Source organism: Perognathus longimembris, chromosome 13, assembly GCF_023159225.1.
Source record: "Perognathus longimembris pacificus isolate PPM17 chromosome 13, ASM2315922v1, whole genome shotgun sequence".
NCBI lineage: Eukaryota > Metazoa > Chordata > Mammalia > Rodentia > Heteromyidae > Perognathus > Perognathus longimembris.
Genome location: NC_063173.1, coordinates 28,695,179 through 28,720,740, shown reverse-complemented (window position 1 = coordinate 28,720,740; position 25,562 = coordinate 28,695,179). Strand labels below are relative to the sequence as shown.

General features: G+C 34.4%; 1 protein-coding gene across 3 annotated transcripts in view; it reads right to left on the bottom strand.

Annotated features, from left to right (window-relative positions):
• Positions 1-4,784: 4,784 nt before the first annotated feature.
• The window catches only part of Ano5 (anoctamin 5), a 46,971-nt gene continuing 26,193 nt past the window's right edge, over positions 4,785-25,562 (bottom strand). For all 3 annotated transcript variants that reach the window (XM_048360283.1, XM_048360282.1, XM_048360284.1), the window contains 14 exons: positions 24,764-24,873; positions 22,881-23,015; positions 22,452-22,557; positions 22,293-22,353; positions 20,662-20,813; positions 18,521-18,595; positions 17,009-17,231; positions 15,181-15,350; positions 14,008-14,105; positions 12,864-12,994; positions 12,012-12,217; positions 9,627-9,808; positions 7,824-7,929; positions 4,785-7,307 (listed from right to left, as the gene is read on the bottom strand). In XM_048360283.1, coding sequence (XP_048216240.1) covers positions 7,086-7,307; positions 7,824-7,929; positions 9,627-9,808; positions 12,012-12,217; positions 12,864-12,994; positions 14,008-14,105; positions 15,181-15,350; positions 17,009-17,231; positions 18,521-18,595; positions 20,662-20,813; positions 22,293-22,353; positions 22,452-22,557; positions 22,881-23,015; positions 24,764-24,873 — 1,977 coding nt within the window. In that variant the 3' untranslated portion in view covers positions 4,785-7,085. The remainder of the gene's footprint in view (positions 7,308-7,823; positions 7,930-9,626; positions 9,809-12,011; positions 12,218-12,863; positions 12,995-14,007; positions 14,106-15,180; positions 15,351-17,008; positions 17,232-18,520; positions 18,596-20,661; positions 20,814-22,292; positions 22,354-22,451; positions 22,558-22,880; positions 23,016-24,763; positions 24,874-25,562) is intronic.

Genomic DNA, 25,562 nt, shown 5'->3' with positions numbered 1-25,562 from the left:
AGTTTTGTGTGTGTGTTTATTGTGAAAACTATTTTTACAAAGTAGAAACAGCTTCAAATTCCACCTATTTTTTTACTGAGCTTGAACAAATATGCATATTCATTAATCATGTTTTACTTAAATCTTCTGTGATTTAAATTCCTTTCTTCTATCTACAATCCTTTGAAGGACATTCTAGGTAATATATATATATATATATATATATATATATATATATATATACATATATGTATATATATGTATGGAAATATTTCCTTTCTCTAAAACAGATGTACCCTTAAAATCAGTCATGTTATAGAAAAGATATTAAAATAATACACTATTCATTTTATGATAAGTGGTATGTAGTCATTTACTAAAATTCTTTCCACCCTGTGTGTATGAAAAGCACCCTGTCAGTATCATTCTCCAAAGTAACTATCAGATTTCTTTCTTTTTCAAATTATCTTTAAGTGGTTGTACAGAGTTGACATTTCACAGTTTGTGAATAAAATGCATCTTGATCAATGTTTTTGTGAAATGCATTTTGAACAATGTGACCCCTTTCAGCATTTTCACCCATCCTCCTAACCCCTTCCCTTACTTTTCTTAATTTTGTGGGATATACATTGAATTCTTGACTGCATCTGCCTCCCCCTCACTTGTTTACCCCTCCACACATAACTCCATCCTTTTCAAGTACCTGTTTGCTGTTGTTTAATTTGTTCAATTTTGATTTTGCCTAAGGAATTACACTATTTGAGTTCTCCCTTAAATTTACAGTACTTTGCTAAATACATTTGTATACAATTGCATACAAAGTACGTCTAGTTTCCATGTATGAGGAGAAACAACCTGTGTCTCTGGGCCTGCTGACTCATTTCACTTGACATAATTTTCCCCATGTTTATCCATTTCTGTATACTCTTTCTAATGAAAAAGTAAGATTGCATCGTGTATACATACCATATTCTCTTGATCCACTCATCCATTAAGAAGTATCTGGACTGAGTCCATATCTTGGCTATGGCAAATAGTGCTGCAATGAACATGGTTGTGTTGGTGGCTTTATTGTATTCTGGTTTGTAATCTTATAGCTGGATCATAGGATTGTTCTGCGTTTAGTACTTTGGAGGGACTCCATACTGCTTCCCAGAATGGTTGAACAAGTTTGCATTTCCTCCAAGAGTATATTAGAATTCCCTTTTGGTCACATTCTTGCCAGCATGTGTTGTTGTTCCTTTTTTTGATAATGACCATTCTAACAAGGGCAAGGGAGAATCTCAGTGCTGTTTAGCTTTCTATTTCCTTTATGGCTAGAAATGGAAAGCATTTCTTTATGTGTCCCTCAGCTATTTGTACTTCTCCTGTTGAAAAGGCCATTGCTATTACCATCGTAATCTGCTTGCCTCTCCTTTTCCTTTTACATAGATTATTTAAAGCAGAATTTACAGAAGATACACAAGTGACTGATTTCCTGAACTCCTCATCAATAAACTCTCCATCTTTCTCCTTGTTGAGGCTAATTGATATGGCAAAGAATGATAATTACTGGTTTAACAGATTTTTTCAGGATTTTGAATTTCACCATGTTTAATATGTTCATTAGACCTGCTCTGTGAAAATTGACAAGATATAGCTGCAAATATATTTTGTTTCTTGTTTTATGAGAAATTGCCCCTTATGTTTTTCTCAGACTAGGGCATATCTGTGGAATAAAAGAGATTACTCTGGGCTTTTAGCCAGCTTTTCATTTTTACCATTTTCAGTACACAGTGTAATGAAATGACCCAGTATACTTAGCACTGAGGTTCAGGAGGTAAGTTCAATAAAAGGGGCTTATGTAATCATTTACGTATCTGGTGGACATCTGGAGGATGTTGTATCACTTTGCTTCTGATTATAGCAATGCGCATAGCTATGTGTCTTTCAGCTCCATTCTCAAGGACAAAGGGGCATTACCATTTATATTAAAAGTGTCCAACTCTGACTCTGCTGACCTCACCTCTTTCCTTATCCTGTTCAGAGGTAACCATTCTCCAGTTTTGCTTTGATTGTACTTTTGCTTTTCTTACAGATTTTTCACATATGCTTGTATGCCATAATAAGATACTGAGCAATTCTGGATGATTTTAAAGTACATTTAAAAGGATCACTCATAATGTTCTATTTCATTATCAATGTATGAAATAGCACTTTCCCTTCATCTTTCCAATGCTTGGTATTAGCCTTTGCAATACTTCCCATTCTAGCATGGATATTGAAGAAATCTAATTTTATTTGTCTTAGGTCTAATGGTATCCATAACTCTTTTATTAGCAAACAGGAGAAATTCTTTTGTGTATTATATGATTAAAATGCTTGTTAAGTTCTACCATTGAAGTCTTTTAAAATTTGACATATAAGAACTATTTACCTATTATAGATATGGAAATGTAGTCTCCTCATGTATGGCAGGTAATCTTAGACTTCTGGAGTTATCTTTTTTGGACAGAATTTTATGATTTAATACAAGTCATAAACAACTATCACTGCTTTGCCTGGTTTACTGGATAGCTCACTCCATATTCTCCTAAATTTGACAATTTATTATTTGTGTTCTTGGTGATTTCTTGTATATCAATTTTGTTAATTATTTCAAAGTATCAATTTTGTCTTTGTTTTTCTTTCTACATAAGTTTGCTTTATATTTCAACAATTTCTAATATAATGATTTTGTTTTTTTCTTTATTTGCTCATTATATATCTGAATTATAACCTTCCTAGATTTCCATAAATTTTTTACACTCAGAAATATGCATTAAAGTCTCTATATATTTCTCTTAAAACAGTAATTTAGCTGTGTCTTACAAACTTTGAAATGTTAATCATCATGTTTATTTTCAGGTAACTACCTAATAATGTCCATTCATGGATCTTGTTGGGTTGAGAACTGTGCTTGTATAATTTCAACATTTGAAAAATATGATTTTTTTCTAATTTAATTCACTCAGAAAAAAATACTCTGGATGGAAGCTGGGAATAAGGACTCTCACCTGTAATCTCATCTCTTGAGAGGCTGTGTAAGGACGATCTTGGAGTGGAAGCTATTCTGGGCTATGTGACAAGATAAAGTCGCAACAGAAACAAAAACAAAAAACAACAACAAAAAGAGATGTGTTCTGAATGATTTCAATCTTGTTTTGTGGCCCAGGACATGTTCCCCCCAAAAAAATATTTTCCAGGAACACTTGAGAAGAATGTATATGTTTCTATGATGAGATGTGATGTTAGTTGTCAAGTCGATTCACTGCATTATTCAAATTTGCTGTAACCTTTCTGCATTTCCTACTCCCCTCCATTTTGACTGCCAGTCATTGCAAACATGTTAATATCGCCAAAATAAAATTGTAGACTCTATTACTTTCAGCACTATGAATATTTCTTTTATATTTTTCTTCATGTGATTAGATAAATACATACTTAGAATAATATGTATATTTTTTTGTGTTCTTAAAATGATCATTTCTTTATTATAAAACACCCTAATCTGTTTTGTCTGATATGAGTATAAACCTGTTACTTTTGTTTCCAATGAAACTTTGCTTTCCAGATTGTTAATTTCAACCACATCACCTGTTTTGCAAAAGGCTCTATTGGGAGTTGAGCTGAACTTGTCTTTGTTTCCATGTTCTTTCTTCCCTTGGAATCTCTAGTTTCCTCAAGCAGAAAATCAAAATCCACCACAAGATGGACCTTTTATTTCTCATTGTGTTTCCTCTTCTCCTGGTCACTAGCTCTAGTTACCGGCATTTTTGTCTTGTGATATGCTTACAATCGTAAGTATTTTACCTATGTTTGTACTGTTTTCAGGAATACAGTAGTCTGAATAAAATCCAGGTATTTGTGATAGAAGCATGACTTGTTACTATGAATACGAAAGGGGAATAGGGGCAAGTATCTCATATAAATTAAATCACACTATACTTTTAAACATTATCATCAATTTTAACATAGCGCTAGAGTAACTGACATACTTAAATTATTTCACAGAAAAATGGAAGAGTAAAACTTGAGTCTAGCAAAAGGAGAACACAGTAATTCAAATGGTTCTTCATAGGAGACTTCTTAGCTGGGTCCACAATAGTTCATACAATACTGTTTCCAGTAATAACAGTCTTCAGTTACATAATAACTACGATTGACTTAAAATAAATGTGAGGGCTGGGGATATGGCCTAGTGGCAAGAGTGCCTGCCTCGGATACACAAGGCCCTAGGTTCGATTCCCCAGCACCACATTTACAGAAAACGGCCAGAAGCGGCGCTGTGGCTCAAGCGGCAGAGTGCTAGCCTTGAGCGGGAAGAAGCCAGGGACAGTGCTCAGGCCCTGAGTCCAAGGCCCAGGACTGGCAAAAAAATAAAAATAAAAATAAATAAATAAATGTGAGCATCCAAAACAATAAACTACCTTTTTAAATGAATACACTCCTCACAGTAAAAAGGACTCAATCCACTGACAGTAGCTGACAGTACAAAATTACTATGAATCATTTTTACTTTGAGCACATAATTATCATCTGGAAGTTTCTCTGGCTTTTCTCTCATGGCTACTAGATGGCACTGGGAGGAGACCTACCTTTCCCATCACATCTCCCTATAGCACCTCTGCCTCTCAATGAAACCCATCACAGTCTCAAAAGAAAGACTTTTTTTCTTCCTTCTCTATCTCCTCTGCTTCTTTTCCCTTTTCCTCTTCTTCTTTTGACAACTTGCTTAATAGCTTCTCTGAAGGAAGAACATTAAATTCACGAGTCACAAGATGCAGTTACACTTGAATAGCCTTTCCTTTAATTAGGACATTCCCTCTAAAATACTTCTAGGACTGACTTCTTCGGTGCAAAGAAAAACTGACAAGGGCAAGGATTCCTGAGGATATTTGGAAAGAGTTGGGGGGGGGTACTTAAAATTTGCATTTCATGTAAGATCTCAAATATTTCCTGGAACATCACTAGAAACAATAATCATGTGCATGACTGAGAAACAAAAACAACTGCCATACTTTTAAATAAATGCTAACTTATTTCACTTGGTCAGATGCTCTTAACTCTGTCCTTCCTTCATAATCAGTGGGTTTATATGTATGAGACAAATCTAGTGAACTTTCAGGAATGTGACACCAGTGTTTCATTGTAAAATCTATGAAGCAAGGAGAAACTACTCAGTAGAAAATTGTAAGGTGAATACAAAGTACTTTCAATGATGTTTTAAAAGAAAAACATCCATCAGTTATATGTATTCCTTATATAAGAACAATATTCTCTTTTGCTATTCTCTGCAGACAACAGAAGCACAGATATTTCATAGTAGTTATGGTTTTCCTAAGCAAAAGTATATATCTCTGCCATATAGAAAATATCTTTTAATTATGAGATCATTCCAAATTACCCAAATACATTCATACAATCTAGTCGTGGATGACAAACCAATATTGCCATTACTGGTCTCATGGTACTCTAAAATTCATAATCCCTGATCCTAAGTGCTTTAAGTTATATATAATTTAATTAAAATTTTCAAATGATATTTAATACCATACATTTTACATTTAGTGTTTCCAATTCTATAGGAATTTGCTAGCATAGATAATGATATGCTATATACCCTTTTTCAGTTGTATGATAACAAAAATCACTATTCCTTTGAAATTGAATAGTAATTTGAAATTAAATATTCAGGTTGCATTTCTCACTGTATTGATAACATGTAAATGCACACACACATATTACTTATATATGAATAATTGCGTATGATATCTTGCTATACGTGATCAAAGAATGAGATTTTGCACACACAGTTACTAAAGTGCTAAATTTGAGACTAATAATTAGAAAAGCACATTTTCCACTTAATTATTAGGTCTACCCCATTATTTTTCTTTTGTTGATTACCTTTAGGTGTTAAATTCTGGTCGTTAATACACTGGCAGTTTCTCTAAGGCAAGTTTACATTAAAATATTACATTATATCAGATTAATATGCAAAACCATTTCTCAGGTGCCAAAGGCATAGGCAAGGCACTGAAAATTGTATAAAGTGATAGATACATCAATATGAAATGGCAGCAAACTTATGAAAACGTTTGAATTTTCATTAAACCAAAGAGATCACATTTCATAAACAATTTTAACCTAACTTATACAAAAAGTTAATGCTCAAAAATGCTTCCTGATGAAAAAGAGGCATTCCAGAAAAGTGATTTTTTTAAGTTCAATACTTTTATAGATTAAACTGAATAAATTAATTGTTATCACTGTCTTGTCTTATTTAACAACTAAGAAAATGTATTTACTTTTCTATAACTTTCGTTTACTGTAAAACTTGATGTTACTTAATACCTTTATTAATGATGCTGTCTGATAAGACAATCCAGTTTTAACTACTAGCAACGTAAATGTTAACTTGTCATTTATCATTTATTGAATTTCATTTAGTCTCTTGAAAACACTGAATTCTGGGAGGACTATCAGAGCTTCTATGGTAGCTTTGCTTATACCAGACGAATTCAGGAACAAACTCCTGCTATGTTATTTACCCAATATTCTTTAATATACACGTTTCCTTACATCATCTGATTTTGATTTTCCATTTACACATTTTAAAATGGCAGCATTTATATGACTCCATAGGCCCACCACTCCCTTTCTTTCTTTCTTTTTTTCTTTTTCTTTTTAAAAATCTCGATGGAAAAGAGATGTCACTCCACAGAAGACCACACCAATGAACAGATGCACTGGAAAGGGAAGGGAATGCTCATGGCCCAGGTTCATTCTAAACTGCAACATTCCATGATTTCCCAGGCTCCGTTTCCACATGCACTTTCAACTATCACTTACAGCACCTCAGAAAGCCAGACTTGGGGAGGGCCCAGAAGATGATACACACAAGTGGTACTCTTCCTGCATCACAAAATTGGCCTCTATAAAGGCATATAAAAACTTTTGAGTAAAAAAAAAAAAAAAAAGAACAGAACATGTAAATTAGGTACATGGCTTCTTGGCCTCTAGCCCTACACCCAGAGAAAACAGAGAAAGGACACTGGCAAGCTACTGCTTGCTCACTGTACTGGTTACATGGTTGATTTAGCCAGTTGGGCTTTGCTCTCCTCCATCATGACGTGCTTGGCATATATATTATGATTAAGGGCCCACTTCTCTTTCAATTGCTTGAGCTCAAAGTCATGGAGAATCTTGACAGTCATTAACTTCTCTTGTTTGATTTTCTCTACAATGTCTTTCGGTACATCGGGTATCATCCAGGCCAACAAAAATTTAACTAAGAATGCAATGTGCTAGAAGAAATGTAAAGAAAAAATGGAGACTGTTAGAAGAAGTCCTTATAAATTGTTTCACTCATTTTGAGAAGCTGTGTTTGACCATAGATATCCAATGGCAATCAAGAAGACATGTAAGCCCTGACCCTCAGTTTTTATATACACTCTGGCATTTTAATATGTAATTAAAATGTAGTTAAAATAATTTACCTTATTATGTAACTGTAACTTCTCTGTGCATCACCTTGACAATAAAATTAAATTAAAAATATTCTAATGGAATATAGTTCTTTATCCCTGCTCCCTCTTGAAAATCTAACAATAGATTTGTAAAGGATTGGCAACAGAAACCAAAACACATACCAATACACACATATTTGTATATATGTATGAGCACAATGTAAGTATATATGCATATGTATATACATATATAGAGAGAGAGAGATAATGCTAACTTTCTGATTAACAGAGTCCTTTAGAAATCTCTGCCTAAAGGTAGAAGAGAGGAACTGAATGAAAGTAAACAGTACTTACTTCCATAACTATGATGAAGGTCATCTTGGCAGCAAGGACATGCCAAAACTGCATACTATGTGTATATTTATATTCATGGTCAGGGGGTTTCCTGTAATCTCTATACCTAGAAATTGGAAATAAATGGAATGATTAATTATAATTTCAAGTAGAGACTTGTCATCTATTCTTTATTTTCTCTTTCACAGACCTTTCACTAACAACAAAAGTGGATCATTGGAACGTAAAACATTTTCTTTATTATATAAATTCATAGCTATATGCCACTTTCCTGCATTTTACTTCTAACAGGACACAAACTAGTGAAATGTCTCTTTTGTCCTTCAAAACAACCTTCTCAAATGAGTTACCCAGCTTTGCCACTGCTTTCTCTCTTCCTTATCTTTAACATACTTAGTTCCATTGTTTTCTTACCAATATCAATTGTATGCTGTTATTAAATAAGGATCCTGTTCCTATGTAACTCAATAAGATTTGATATTTTTCACCATTTCTATTTTCTCAAAACTATTTCCTCTTGGATATGCTGACATTGCATTCTCCCCTTTTTTTACTGTCTTCCTTAAATTTGTTTATTTTCAACTTAAAAAAATCTCATTCTCTGATACTTAAAGTCATTAGATTCTTATTGTTTTCAAAAATTGAGTACATCTAGGAAGTGAAGATCTCAAGAATAGTGATAGTAGTTTAAGATTAAGGGTGGGCAAATGTAGTAATAATACTAAATGTACACATGAAAAATGGAATCAGGTACATTAAAGGAATAGGTGAGATTGGGAAAGATGAAGAATGGAAGGGATGACGCTGAATGAGTTGCATTGTACTCACAAACTACCATATTGAATTGAAACCCGTCTGAAAAACTACTTCAAGATGATAAAGAAAGATTATGAAAAAGAAATATGATAGTTGTACCCATGTTCATAAAATGTGATAAGATACTTCTATATCCAATAACGTGATGTTACAATGGTTTTGTTTTCCCACTGCACACTACTTTTCTCTCTTTGTAAGAATTCCAAAGAAAGCAATATACTAAAGCTTTAAGGTTAAGCTTCCTTGATCTGTTTGTCTGTCTATCTACTTATCGATGATTGACCTGTTTTTTCTATCATGTTTCAACCTGTCTATCTATGACCTACGTATCTACCTATCATCTTTAAGTTCTCCACTACAAATATGCCTACAGTATTTGATACATCGAATTTGTACAGAGTAGTTCATATTTCTTGTTTCACATTTCCTACACAGAAAAAAACCCTTGAAATAGAATGGAATTATTTAAAGGAATTCCACTATTACATTGTTATTTCTCCATTTCTTATTCAGTCTCTTTTCTGAGGATACACAGCTAAATTTATGTAAATGAAGTATATGAAATATACTTCATATGAAATATAATCTTGCTATGTGATGGAGAGATGTTCCAACTTGAAACCAAGGAACACTTGTTGGCAAGCCATCTATTTGAAAACCATAAGAAACACTGTCTTATGTATTAAATTGTAACCCCTCTGTAAATCACTTGACAATAAATAAATTAATAAAATAATAATAATAAAAGAAAACCATAAGAAAATAAGCAATGATTTACAAGCAATATGACTTCTTACTTTTGTACATGCTAGCTTTAAAAATAAGAATAATATAACACATAAACTCTAACATTGATGTGCATTATTTATCCAGGGTTTTTGTTGCATCATGTAAATAATTTAAATTATAAAGATATTAAATTTGATTAAAGTAGACAATTTAAAAATACATTTAAAAGAAAAGCTTAAAACATAAGCAAACAGAAACCTGCAAGTGGTGAAGTCACGATTGTTATCCAAGGGCATACTATGGTTTGGAAAGTCAGCTATCAGAAATATTGACAGGCTATTGTTGACATATCCACTCAAAGGTTCTGTGGTGTTTTGAGAGTAGGCATAATAGTAAACTAAACGAGGAATGATGTCCGATGTAAATGCAACAATAAAAGCCTGAAAGGAAAGCAAAAGGCAGATAACTAACAGTTTATTTTGCTTTTAAATTGTCTGATGTATGAAGTGTATTGTACGTACATATGAAAAAGACACACAAATATCCATTTTTCTACATATATGTATATATATACATATGTATACATGAGTATACGTGTGTGTGTGTGTGTATATATATATATATATATATATACATACATATGTAGAAAAAAGTCAGAAGGGGCGCTGTGGCTCAAGTGGTAGAGTGTTAGCTTTGAGTGAAAGGAAGCCAGGGACAGTGCTCAGGCCCTAAGTTCAAGCCCCAGGACTGGCAAAAAAAAATAATAATATAGAATTAATATTCCAAATTTTCATAGCCACAAAGTAGTTAAATTGAGACTTGATCTTCATGGCTCTTTCCTCAATGTTTTGCCTTGCTACTGGATACTTTTCTGATGGTTTCATAGCCCAATTCTGTTGTTCTTAACCAAATATTCTTGACTAGGCCAACTCCCAAAGCTAAGATGGGGGTTGGGGGGAGAGAAAGAGAGGGAAAGAGGGAGAGAAAGAGCTTGTAGGAGTGTATTACAGGAGATAGAAGAGAAGGGAAAGGAAACACAAAAGACTGTATACTGAAAATTTCTTATAGGTTAGTACAATTAATTTCAGAATTTGATTCATGTTATTTTGTATCCTTTCATAAACTCTGGAATCACATAACTAATATATCTTTTAGGTTAGTTAAATCAATTTAAAAACGTGGCTATGACATCTACATTTTATTGATAGTTGTTTTTAGCCTCAGTGATTACTTCTTTAGCTACTAGTTCATTCAGGTTTTTTTATTACTCACTAAATAAATCTGACTGATTTATTTTATTAAGAAATTTAGAAAAATAGAAAAAAACACCCTAATCTCATATTTTTTCAAAGGTAAGTGTATTTTAAATGTGTTTTTCACAAATGAACTACTGACTTACCCAGAAATTACATGACTTATTGTTTATATTCTAATTTCATCATTTACAATCGTATTATAATTTCTTCTCCTTTTGTTTTTTACTGCTTTGTAACATGTTTTATGCTATATGCTCTACTTGTATTTTCCAGTTTTCTTTTAAATAGTAAAAGCATTGAACAGTTTTTGGGTTTTCTGTAGCTACTGTTTCAGCTCATTCCTATGGTTCTCATGTTAATTAAAATTACTATTATTGGGTCTGGGAATATGGCCTAGTGGTAGAGTGCTTGCCTAGCATGCTTGAAGCCCTGGATTTGATTCCTCAGCACCACATATACAGAAAAAGGTGGAAGCAGTACTGTGGCTCAAGTGGTAGAGTGCTAGTCTTGACCAAAAAGAAGCCAGAGACAGTGCTCAGGCCCTTAGTTCAAGCCCCAGGACTGGGGAAAAAGTACTATTATTTCAATTATGTTTCTTCCTATAGAAGTGCCTAGTAGAAGTGCTAAAAGACAATGTTAAGTGGTTAGATTTTTTTCTTTTATCTTTGAGCCTTAATTAAAATTTTAAGTGAATATATATGTAAAGTTCCTTTTTGGGCAATTATATGTTCATATAATTTATAATCAATGTTCTAAGCAAGGTGCTGGTGGCTTATGCCTGCAATCCTATTTACTCAGGAGCTGAGATATGAGGATTGAGGTTCAAAGCCAGCCTGGGCAGGAAAAACTATGAGACTCTTATCTACAGTCAATTATCAAAAAAAAAAAATTGGAAATGGAGCTATGGCTTAAAGTGTTAAAGTGAGAGCTATGAGCACAAAAGCTAAGGGACAGTGCCCAGTCCCTGAGTTCAAGTCCCATGACCAACAAAATTAAAATACAATAAAAATAAATGTTCCATATACCTAAGTAAATGTGGAATACACATTGTTATAGAGCCAATATTCAGTTATTTCAGTGCTTTTAAATCATTCATTTATTCTCCATCTCTGTCGTATGTAACACTGTCATAGAACTGTAATGAATGATTTCATGTAGAACTGTAATGAATGATTTCATGTAGAACTGTAATGAATGATTTCATGTATTTCTGTTTGTGAAAGTTGGCAGTCACAGATTTCTCTATTATCTAATGACTGTAAGTGACTGGATTATTAACAGATGAATTCTGTATGCATACATTTGAGGTAAGCCTTCTTCACATGTTCCCATCCCCTGGAAACTGAAAGAAGAGGACAAGTCGCCCCACAGGAATGTATTTACGCACATTGGTGGCAACAGAAAGCACAGCCATTGCATGAAGAATGTCTTGCCAGACACCAATGCTATGAGCCTTCGCAGCCACAGGTCTCCTGTACTGTGTTGTAAGCTTCCAGGCATCTACTCGGATCTCCACAATGTTGTTTATGAGGGCCAGGAGAGGAGCCAAAGGAAAAGAGGCCACAAACAGGGTGACAAATCCAAACTGGATAACTGTAGATAGACAAAACCATGACATCACTGGATGGAGGTAGAGGGGGGACTTTCTGATCATCTTCCATTGATTCTGCATTGGAAGGGCATCTATCTACACGGGTCACACTCCATGCCTGATGTCTTCTGATCCACTGCCTCCTCCCCAAGGCAGAGAAATTAATTTCTCTGCTCCAATGCTGTGTAATTATACCTGTTATTTTCTTTTATGCCTTTTGAGATCTGCTTTTTCAAAAAAAAACTATTGTTTGCCTTTTATTACGAGCTTAATTTAGCTTTTTGTGACTACATTTGTGTTGGTATGTACATTTGTGTCAGGCTGATTATAGTTCTCTATTTTCAGAATCTATGCTCTTTGAAGACTGAATCATTTTCAAACTTCCAATGGTTCTCTCCTCTCCCTCCCTCCCTCCCTCCCTCCCTCCCTCCCTCCCTCCCTCCCTCCCTCTTTCTCTCCCTCCCTCCCCTTTCTCTCCCTCCCTCCCCCTCCCCCTCCCTCTCTCCCTCCCTCTCTCTCTCTCTCTCTCTCTCTGTGGAATAGAAAATCAAACGTTGTGAAATGAGGTATTTTCTAAGGTCAGGACCTTAGAAATCCTTCATTGTGTTCAGATTGATGATGTGTTTCAGATCAGTGGCTGGGAATTACCTGTTTCTAAGTACTCATAAAATAACCCAAGCTGTCCAAAACTTTCGAGATCATGATCCTGCTCCCAGCGACTGTACAGTTTCTCAGAGTTGGTCCTAGCTTTTCGACGTCTCCACCAATTAAAAGCCAAGCTGATGGAAAACAACAACAACAACAACAACAACAACAACTAAATATGTGAAGCAGTGCTAAAGAGATAAGAGAACCAATGTGTTAAATCTAAAAAAATAAAGGCAGAAAAAGAGGTTAAACAACTAAGGCTCCAGAGCAAGGAAATATCTAACTCCAAAATCTCATGTTCCTTTTTATCACATGTGGATATCAAGAATTCCTTCTTAGGAAGATTAATAAAACAAGGTAAGCCTAGTGTTGTGGCTTACTCCTGTTATCCTAGCTACTCAGGAGGAAGAGATTGTGATGATTATATTTTGAGGCTAGCCTGATAAAAAGTTTGTGAGACCACCATCTCAACTGCAACAATAAGTATAAATAGGAAGTATAAATAGGAGAAGCAATGACTAAACTGATATGGGCATAAATATGAGACCTTATTAAAAAACAATCAAATGAAAATGAGATGGAGGTGTAGACCAATTATCAGGGTGATTTTCAAAGCCAGAATGTGTTCTTGAGTTAAGACACTTGTATTGAAAAAAAGAAAAACAAAACGAAACAATTCTAACTCTGCTCAGGGAAATCTATTTGCTTATTTACTCACAGAACATTTTAAAATCGCCACTGTGGAAAGTCACCATTCTCCTGCCTCTGACTTTATGAGTACCTGCAAGTACAAGCTTATGTGGCTACACTTGGCTTTCATTTTTTGAGTTCTTTAAATATTAAATAAGTAATCGCCATAAGATGAGTACCTGTAAAAGATTTTATTCCTTTCTATACTCAATGTCTTCATTCTGTTGTATTGCTTGTCATTTAGAAATGAGATTTGAGAAGATTTTTTATAGAAATGGAATTAAATAAGGAGGTAAAATGAAGGCCTAGATTAAGACATGCTTTGCTATGATATAAAATTAAATCTTTTTGCTAGCTTTAACATTTTCAAACAAAGACATCATAATAATGAAAAATTCCATCTTATTCTTGAGGCATTTTCTCAAAGTTACTTAAACTTGTAAGTCATACATACGGGTAAATGGCTTCATTAATGTTTCCAAAAACCTGTCTCCCAACCATTATGATGGTCAACTGCGTGGTCAATTCTACTAGACAACCACCAGGATCACACTAGTCAGAGAGGAAAAAGGAGAGAAAAATAAAAGCAAATAATGGAACAAAATTTTGCAACTAAAACTAAATCAGAAGATTATCATCTTGAAGTGGTATAACAGACTAGTTGGAAACTATATCATAGCACTGAACAGCTATTTACTTTCATTCTTTCTGAGACACCAGGAAAGCTACAATTGACCTATCTGTGGAATGTGTGAAAACATCAATTTCAGGCTCTTGTTCTTAGAACCTCTTGGATCTTTACATCTAGGTTAGGGTTGTATGTTGGTTTATTTTCCCCTTGATTTGGGTTGTATAAACAGGTCTGGAAATGATTGATTTCTTTCACTCTATAGTGAACATTTATATAGGAACATTTTCCCTCAGAACATTATCACTGATCCTTTGCAGGAAGTTTTCCATAATAAGTACCTTACTTATTTCATTGTTCATATATTAGAATCAAATTATAATATCTTATAGTACTTTCTTTAACATTTTTATTATTATACATTTTTCTACAAGGTGATTTTATTGTAACATTTACAAATATGAATAGAGTGTAACCCCAGTCTCATGCTCCCTCACTCCCCTCCCTTCTTCTTAGAACAATTTCAACAGGTTTCCTTATTCTATGTTCATACAAGTTTATAAAGCATTTTGACCATATTCACTATCTCCCTTGGCTCTGTCTCCTCCTGCTAGAACTCATCGACCACTCCCCTAAGTAAAACAGAACCTGTTTTACTTCCTTGTCACTTTTTAGTGCATATTAATTGTGCAAAAATTGTTCACAACGATATTTCACATGGGGCATAGATTACATTTTACTCTGATTGGTCCCCACCATTCCTCTTCCTTTACTAACCCTCTCAACCTATGTATTCTTTAACAATATACAGAGTCTTGCCCCAAAGAAGCAGATGGAAAGTCTGTTTCTTTTGGGTAAGTCTAATAGACAACATGTTTCAGTAGTTTTTATTGCAGGTTGGTTTTATTTAACTTGATAACATCGGAGTTAGTGCCATTAACATCCTAGTTAACACTGAGATATTAAGCCATAGTTCTCAAATCTCAAAAGACTTCTTACCTCTTCACTCCTCCATTCGTTAAACATGTATATGTACTTTCCAGGATAACCCACAATCTTCCCTTTAAAGAAAGCTACATAGAAGCAGGATGAATAATAATTTACAAACTGAAACAGGAACATTTTCAAGGTAAGACTGCTCTCATACTCCTGGTAAGTTCGAGGAATTTCTGGTAAGTAAAAACAAAAATCACATTTCAATGCATTTTATTGTTTAATTTAAAAATTTGCACTTTTTTGTAGCAACAGTGGAATTCTGACCATATCCTTTTTGAAAATTTATAGAAATATTCCCACTCTGCTATATAGTCCACTACTGGATAATTATGGATTTATATATAAAGCTTTCTCTTAGACACTTTGTGTTATCTTTAACCATTGGGGAAGCTCAAGAATCAGACATTAACACTTTTAGAAGGTGGAATAGTTCTTTGGAGCAAGGGTAAGATACGCCATAGTCAGCACTTGTAATTAACCCCTCCATAAAACTGGAAGCTTTTGTTTGATCATCCCCACAAAATAATGTCCCAAAAGCATATTGGTTTTCCCTAGATGTTTTCAATCTGCTTTATACAAGATAAGCTTATATCAAGAATTAAGGTGATATCCTACTTAGCTGCATTCCCCTTTCATGAATTAAAATGTTATATCAACTTTGAAAATAAAAGTGATGATGAATGCTGGCAGAAATACTATGCATTTTCACTTTCCTTGATTTAAAGTGTATGATTATTATTCATCATTTAATCAATCCCTGGGATAAGATACAAATTCTCTTTATACCCATGAGGGCATTGTATAGCACAACATAGTAAGACAACATGTTTTTCTGAGCTGATAATCTCCCAACAGCATAGCTGACCCAACAAAATCCATGCCACCTTTGGAAATACTGAAATAATAACAAACCAAGACACAGTGCAATCCTTAAGTGAACTTCACCAGTATGAGTCTCGCCAATAAAATCTCTAATCCAAACTCCAGTAAATTTTCTCACTTGAAGAAAACTGTGATTTTTCTGTGGCTTTTAAACATAGTTTCTCTTTGTAATAATAGCACAGATAAAAAGTAAATTTGAATGGGAACTCAAAATATGCAGATGGTATGTTAGTACAGTTATCTGGCAGTGTTCACTTCAGAGTTTTTCTGAGTAAGGGGCGTGGTATCAGTGCCCAGACTGGGGTTGAGGAATAGTTGTGAGCTCCTAGGATGAGTACTTCCAGGAGAGGGGCCTTGGGCTGAGTCTCTGATGTTATATGTATCCAACTTGCCCATGACAAGAACAGAAGCAGCTTTGCTCTGTACTACTCGATCCAGTGTCTCACTCTACCTGTGACCACTACAGTTCCCTCAGAGGAAGTCTGAATACTTTAACAAGACAAGCATGAAGAATGTAAAGGATGCTCACTGAAGAACAGGAAACTCAATTTCAGATTTATTTAGGAGGAGCTGATTTTCTTGCTTTTCTCATGATAGCTTTTGAAACGAAATGTCTTCTAGGAACTACATACACAGTTTATCTGTGTGTTTAGTACAATGAGAAGTTAAGGATTCAACTAAATCCATCAACAGAGGTTTAGGATTAATATACTCAAAATGATCTGACAAGCCTTAATTCCTTCTGTCAGTTATTCCTGTTTCCTGATTGGCAGGCTCCAATGTAGTTCTCAGGAGATTTTCAAGGGCCAGGGTTTGGTCTACCTGGAAAACAAAGTGGCCTTCAAATATGCCCTTAGCAAATGGGATCCCTGGGAAGTGAACCGAACTGGGTGGTATGCCATTCATAGGAACTTATTTTCAGATCATACTAACGATTTGACCTGCTTACCCATTTTTGTAATCCAGGCAGATATTTTTTCATAAAAGAAATTCAAGATCATGATGACGATGAAGTTCAAGCATGATCCAGTAATTGACGTGGCTAATTGGGGAGTAAAGAAACTTTTGACATGCTGTAGAGAAGCTTCACTTTCCATGAAAGTAGCAAATGTAGCAAAGAGTGACAGACGGTACACCATCACAGATACCATACTGCTGAGGACCAGGGCCATCTAGGAAAGGAAGACAAAGAATCAGTCACTCAGATCTCTGTGTCTCAATGATGTACACATATCAGAAGCAACTCATTACAAGGTCTAACATTTCTCATATGGAAAGTAAATTGAGTCAGCCTCTCCTACCACACATAGCAGGAAATAAAACAAAGTAGTTAAAGAAAATTACTTAACAACTGGTTAAATATACAATAGATAAGCCTATTCATTGCACATATTCTAGTAGGATTTTTGCAAAAGATTTACGAGGCCAAATCTTGCCCAAGGCCTTGTCTCAGCTTATGTGGCACTTAAGTTGTTTATTTTTTTTCATTTTAAGTCTTAAAGAAAACTAAAGACAATTATGTGCCAGGTATTATGTAGACACAAAGACTAATATATATCCTGCCCCTTGACACACAAGTTTGTTGTCATGTTCTTGTTATATATAAAATCTGCATAATTTGCATATGTTTCCTGTGCTGTAAATTCTTCCTAAAGTTAGATTTAACTCAAATTAGGACATCTAAACAGAATTATTCTGCTGTGCCAAATGCCAGAATGTTTTGTAAGGATGCCTTGAATTAAGCCCCATTTTTATTCCCCCATTTCCTTTCAAGGTTATTATGGAATCCAAGAAAACATAATGTTACTAATTCTTTTAAAGTATGAAAATAACAGCCTTTACAAGAAATTACATGATATACCATACCATATGGAACATGTGAAATGGGAGATTTATAGTAGACAATTTTGTACTTCTACACAACAATCCTTGAAAATTTAACTGCAATCTTTTTCCTAAAATTAAAGCCAGTTGTTAAGAGGCATTGATGATTATGGTGGTGGAGAAATGCATTGGCTAAAAGACATGGAGGCACACTGAAAAACTCAGCATGAGACATATTAACAAAATTCTTCAAGTACAAAAAGAAATGTATTGTGCTTATTTAGCAATAAATGAAAATTCATTAGCTGACTTGCTTATACACTTTGTGCATATATATTAAGTGAAGAGAAATTTATATTATTTATTTGCAATCAAAATAAATTTGTTGTTCTATTCTGGTTTCATGTTATCACTTCATGAAATGTGAGATGGACAGGAATAGGCTATAAGTTAAAGCATCTCTCTTCCCCTTGATCATTCTCCAAAGTTCAATACTGGAAGATTCCTGCAACTTAAAGTCTACTTGTAGCAAGTATAAAAAGAACAGAAGAGATCTCAGAGCCATTGGAAATAAAATTGTTGAGATGTGTTACATGATTGCTAAAGAAATAAAAAGGAGTTTTAATGACATACTGACCCAGAACATCACAGTGGCTCCTGACAACATATACCATGGAATTCGAGCATACACTGGCATATGAGGTTCTATTTCCTGTAATATTGAAGAAATCACAGAAAAAAAAGGTCAAAAATCTGTCCTCATATTTTGGCCTACAAGCATCAGTGGAAAAAATTAAAAGTAGGGAATAGTTAAAGAAGAAACTTCCCACAAACAGCTCCCCAAACAGCACAGGAAAAATTACATCCTAGCAATGGCCCCTTCCCTTAAGCAAAAACCTTAGGCCTCCTAAATGATTCTCCACACGATAAGAGATATAATGGATGCAGTAACTGTTTCCTTATTGGCTTGGTATAGTGATATTTAGACGCTGACAAAGAGAAGGAAGTCAAATCTTCACCAATCTTGCTTAGGCGAGTTTGCAGTTATATTGAAATAAATAGTGTGGCTCTCTAATTGTTCTGTATGATGCTAAATTAGACACGCCTTTCGTATTTATGAAATAAACTCAATTCTTCCACTTACATCAGTGGATCACATCTATTCCCATCAACTTTATGGTCACTATCAGAAGATATTAATTATATTGGCTAATGTTCTGAGCCTCATCAAAATATTTTTAGATTTTACTAAGGAAGACCACTACACAGTTAAAAAAAATGGTGGTCAGGAGAAACATAAATAATTCTATAAAATTTCACCATTTATATAATCTCTGAATGTGTATTTGTGTACTCAGTTCATGTGTATATCCACTGCATGCTTATGTGTATTTATATGAGTATCTGTGTTTATAGCAAAGGCAGAAGCCAAAATAAGATTTCTGGTGGTGCTTAAACACCAAAAAGCATCTAGAAACTATCAGAGCTAAGAGAGGTGATGGCTCACTGTGAAACTCAACTAATTCTGAAGGGAAACAGTGAATGCATCTTCCCTCCTCTCCACCTAGTGAGTTTTTAGCAAAACCTCTAGGCTTGCTTCTGCTTTATGAATATCATGCCATTATTCTACCAATTCCATTTCTTAATTTCAAACTAACACCAAGATTATTGATGTACTTCCTGAGGTACTTTTTCTCCTTTATTCATTTGCTGGAATTTTTGTGCTAATAATGTGAAATCTAATAAATGACCAGAGTATGGTTAAACTGAAAATTTTGAGTCATATAATACAATAGTGTCCAAGAAGGGAAAAGGAATTTTCTAAAAAGATTTTGTTAGGACCCGGCACTGGTGGATCACTGCTTGTAATCCTAGCTACCTAGGAAGGTGAGATCTGAGGATCATGGTTCAAAGGAAAGTGCAGGGAAGTCTATGAGACTCTTTATCTCCAATTAACCATCAGAAAACCAGAAGTGGTACAGTGGCTCAAAGTGGTTGAGCTCTAGCCTTGAGAGAAAGAGCTCAGGTACAGCACCCAGGCCTTAAGTTCAAACCCCATGACTGACAAAAAGAAAATAGGAAGATTGAGTTTGTTTTTTAACCAATTCTTTATAACACGAGAAAATAAAAATAAAGAGAGATTATGGATTACTTGGTGGTGATGGTATATGTAACCAAAATGCTATACATTGAGGGGAAATATCTTTTACCCTCACCAGAACAAACAAAATACAAGAAATTAAATGACTCAGTTATGAACAGACAGCCAGTTTGCCACTCAATGCTTCTAAAAGGTCTTTTACTTTATGATCAATTAAATAAGCCTACTGAAAGATTGGTTTTATTAGACCTGTTGGCCTAATAAAACATTCACTAATAAGTCTACTCTTAATATAATTACTTTAAGTTTCATATATTAAAAGTACTTTTTCATGCCTCTCATACATAAAACCCAGAGTATACAAACCTTTTCCATTTTCCATTATCTCACCTAATATTAAAACCACCTATTTCATGTTATGATGCTTTGGATTTGCTTCACAATGATCTAGTGTCAGAACGGTAAAGGGATATAAATAAAAGATAATTGGGGACAAGAAACAGTGCTCATTAAAAGATCTATTCCAAGAGTTCCTTACAGTAATTTGTTTGTATATATATTATATAATGTATGGATATAAACACACATATTAGAAACAAGAAATTTTAGAATTTACATGTCCAAGACAACCTATAGATGTGTTGACTCAGCTGAGCTGCCTCAGTCTGCCAGTGTACCTTGGTCACTGGGTTTATTTTCCTGTGTTTGCACATGGCTTCAAATTCAGGTCTCAGCTGCAGCTGCTGTTGTTCCTCTTCAAAGTCCACCAGATCCCATTCATATTCTAGTCTGGCCTGTCGCTGTTTCCAAAACTCCAAAAATAACGTGACTATAGAGGAACAAGTACACAAAAGAAATTTTCATCAAGAGATATAGGAATAAAGCTACTAAGAAAAGAATTTCTCTCTCACTTTTGTTTGTAATTTTGCTTGAAACAGTTAGCTATTCTGAAACTGGTTGATGATGGAATTACCAGGCACCAATGTTAGTATTCATTTATTTAAATCTGTATAGAGTTGACACATACTTAGTAAACATAATAAAGCTTTATATAATTGAGCAAAAATATTCATTGTTTTGTTAGAATTAAATGGAAACAAGTAACATAAAATTTAAAAGTAACAGTTACCATGGATATATAATAGATGAGATATTTATAGGTATTTATAACACTTCTAGTGTAATTAGTTATATTCCTCCTGTATTAATGATTGCAATTCTGAGACAGAACTAGAAAAAGTAGCTATCGTACATGGAGTATGAGAGAAATTAATGATGGTAAAAAATAACAAAAAAATGGGGAGCCAGGAGTAGTGGCAAACTACTGTAATCTCAGCACTCAAGAGGCTAAGGCAGGAGAATCACAAGTCTGAGGTCAGACTTGGCTGCATAATGAGTTCAAGGCTAGCTTGAACTACATAGCTATGCCTTGTCAAAAATTAATTAAAAGAGATAAAGAAAGATAAGAGATAACATAATAAAACCAATGTTCCTTTGATATCTCTGGATTTCTTGTGCTTACAAGATTCTTCAAGAATCGTAATTCAGATGTGTTCTAAAACAGATTTGGGCCTTATAGACTGAGCCTATATAAGATTTCCTCTTTTAAACACATAAAAAGGAATTCAGAAAGTAGAGGTATGGGTGATGTGGTAGAGTGTCAACCTTGAGGGAAAAAGCCAAGCAAGAGCTCAAGGCCTTGAGTTCAATGAGTTCCTGTACCAGCACACGCACACACAAAGCCATGATAAAACTCTCTTTGCACAATTACTATATGCTAATAAAACAAAAGAAAAATCCATATATAAATTATTCACACATTCAATATATAATTGAACACATGCCTTATGCCTGCAGCCCTATTGACTAAAGGATTCAGGGCCATGACTCTATCAATATATTGGTGATGAAAAAAGAGACTATGGTCTCATCACTTTTGTAAGAAATGCTGTCTTCAGGGCTGAGAATGTGGCTTAGCAGTAGAGTGCTTGCCTAGCATACATGAAGCCCTGGGTTGGATTTCTCAGTACCATAACATACACAGAAAAAGCCAGAAGTGGTACAGTGGCTCAAGTGGTAGAGCATTAGCCTTGAGCAAAAGAGGCTTGAAACAGTCCCAGGCCCTGAGTTCAAACATCAAGACGAGAGAGAGATGGACATAGAAAGAGAGAGAGAGAGAGAGAGAGAGAGAGAGAGAGAGAGAGAGAGAGAGAGAGAGAGAGAGAGAGTCTATAAATGTTGTATGACCAACCCATACAATGTGTGTGCAATGTGGAGAAAGCTGTTTCGTCTGGAACTTTGTACTCACCCCAAATGCCCATGAATATTGCAAAAAACACTGTTGACTCATTATCAAATAAATGGGAGAACTGCAAAAATAAGAAAATCACAAAGATCATTTGGTATTAAAAAACAACGGAAAAGGCGATGCATTCCAAGTTATAATACTGCCATGTATTTTGCCTACCTTCGAAGCCAAACAGGTGGTATTCAGTCTCCAAAAATCACACATTTGATCACACAGGGGACACATGATTATCTGCCCGCCAATGTTAGGATCACAGATTTCAGTGCTACCCGGGAAATATGAAATCATGTTAAAAGTGCTGTTGTAGAGAAAACTTAAGCTGCTTCTAACAGAACAACTGCATATGATAAAGGGGCAATAAAGCAGAAATTTCTGGATCAATTCATACATACAGAATAAACTTCTTAGGGCTCATTATTATACAGCGTTTTCTAAGCACTGAGTGCAAGATAGTTGCTATTTGGGTTATCTACTCCCTACTTCCATATGGAAACATTTTTAGACAAACACCTTGGCATTCATAACACAAGTTTCAATTAGCAGGAGATGAAAATATATCTGTTTTTGAGCAACTTACTTGTTACTTACCTGCTTTGGTTAGCTTGCATTGAAAATAAGCCATAAATAAAACAAGCCAAGCCAACCACAGCCGCAACAAATAGCATTTCTGTGTAAAATCCAAGAAAGACAAAATAGATACCAATTTTTTCTCCAAAATAATTCCTGTGAAAAATAATTAAAATTAGAGGTGGAGTTATAGTGCAGGGAGCCCTGTTTTGTACTGAAACAGGCACATTTTCTAATTTGGGCTCCATTGCTTTCTAGCCATATAATTTTGGTAAAGTTACTAATTTCTTTAAATGCTACTTTCCACATCATAAAACATAGGAGCATACTAATTGCATATTGTAAAAATAGGTGTAGGGATAATAAGAACTAGCACATAAAATAAGGAAGTCATTTGAATGGAACTTAAAATTTAAGTAAAGTACTTTAAAGAATTTCTAAAGTTTAAGTGTTTTTAAATAGCAAACACTATGTAATGTAATTTCTAGCCATTCAAACAACTCAAAATCACAGTTATAATCTACATAAGCTTTTACTATATACCTCAATTTGGGGGAAAAAAAGGTATTCTGACAACTCTATGTATTTCCATCTTTCTCCAAGTTTGGTCTCTGAGGTATTCTCAAAGAATTGCAGCCAAGAAACTAAAAATAACTACTTAATAATTCCATAAAATATACAGCTCAGTTCTTGCTTCACAGTGAATTATGAAATGCCAAGAATTCTTAGCACAAACATTCATGTTTCACACAAAAAAGTGTTACTTTTTTTCTTTCAAGTGAATCTTCCCTTTAGGAATGTGAGAACATTCTTTGTTTGCCTCAGAAAACCAGCTTTTATACTTGATGACTTAACTGAGTAACACCTATTGGCTTAACTGATTAAGACCCATTCTCTTCATACTAAAAAGCCTCCTGATTTGCCAAATTGCTGAGCTTTTTCATCATTCCCAAGATAGAGTTCTAACAGATATTCTGTATTTTATGTGCTTAATATTAAATTGTAACCTACAATCTAAATCTCTTTCCAAATATCTTTTTTTTTTTTTTTTTGCCAGTCCTGGGCCTTGAACTCAGGGCCTGAGCACTGTCCCTGGCTTCCTTTTCCTCAAGGCTAGCACTCTGCCACTTGAGCCACAGTGCCACATCTGGCCGTTTTCTGTATATGTGGTGCTGAGAATCAAACCTAAGGCTTCATGTATACCAAGCAAGCATTCTTGCTACTAGGCCATATTCCCAGCCCCTCCAAATATCTTAAGTCATCCTTTCTCCCTTCCTTTATTGTCTATATTCAGTCACATTAAACTCCATCATAAAAAATATTTTTCCAATTTGTACTCTCTCCTTTCTGCTATCAGTGCCATGAATAAGATCTTCAACTACTTATTACTAGACAATTTTAACAGAGTACTTAGTTCCCTAACTTCAGCCTCGCTGAATTTCCTTATTATCCCTCTACAATGTCTGAACATAAAATCATTAGAGAAGGGTACAATTCACACTATATCCTTTTATATAATTTCACAAAAGTCTGTCTCATTGTTAAACAAAACACAGAATGTCAAGTTTTGAGTTACCAAATAAAGCAAAGGAAAGTACTACTATACTTGTTAAATACCTTGACCAAATTTATACAGGTTTCTTGAGGCGAATTTTGGATTTGAATTTAGCCTGCTTAAATTTCCAAACTTTAACCATGATGCTCTAAATAGTATGCATGACAAAGTTTGGCAGATACATTCTTCTTTGATATAGAATTACTCACAGATCATATAGATGTGAAACACAGACACCATAAATGGAAGAAGTGACATTGGTAATAAAAATAATAGGTATTCTCTCATTGTCATAAAAAAATCACATCATCAAGTTTTATATGATGGGATTCTGGGTCAAGAAACATACCTAATCAACTCTAATGGTTGCTCCTTGTAAAAAAGGGAAAACCGAGCCCAATGCTTGTGAAGTATATATCTTTCATTGAGACGATGCTCTGATGGCTTCCAGTACTGGCCCTACAGATATTCAAGAAGGTAATAAAGGACAAAGCAAAGGAAAGTGTGAATAAGCAAAGGCTACTTTGTTAAGGTTTGTGGACATTTAATGCTTCTTTTCACTTTTAGATTTGTATCTTATAGTCCACTGATACTTCATGATTTGCTAAAATTCACCAATAATGTATAATTATAGTAGTTTGTTCACTACGTTTAGTTATCTAGAAGATATAAGATAAACTGGAAATTTTTCTGTACTTATGCCATACTTTTCACTGAAGATATTCTTTTTTCTCTACTTAGATGCTCATAAGCGAAGATTCATATCACTATGTAGCTGGCTAGGACTTTAGAAATAAGACAAAAAATTCATTTTTCACATGGAAAGATTAAATCACAAGCTAAGTAAAATGAATGATCCAAATCACATCACTATGGAAGAAAGCCTCATTGACCCTGAGCTCAAGCCCCAACACTAGCACCAAACAAACAAACAAACAAATAAATAAATAAATAAATGAAGTGGACATTTAGATGGGCACATTATGGTAGAGCCCATTAAAGCATAATATTTATTTATTTATTTGTTTGTTTATTTCTTGCCAGTCCTCAGGCTTGAACTCAAGGCTTGGGGACTGTCTCTGAGCTTCTTTTTGCTAAAAAGCAGCACTCTACTACTTGAGTCACAGCTCTACTTGTAGCTTTTTGGG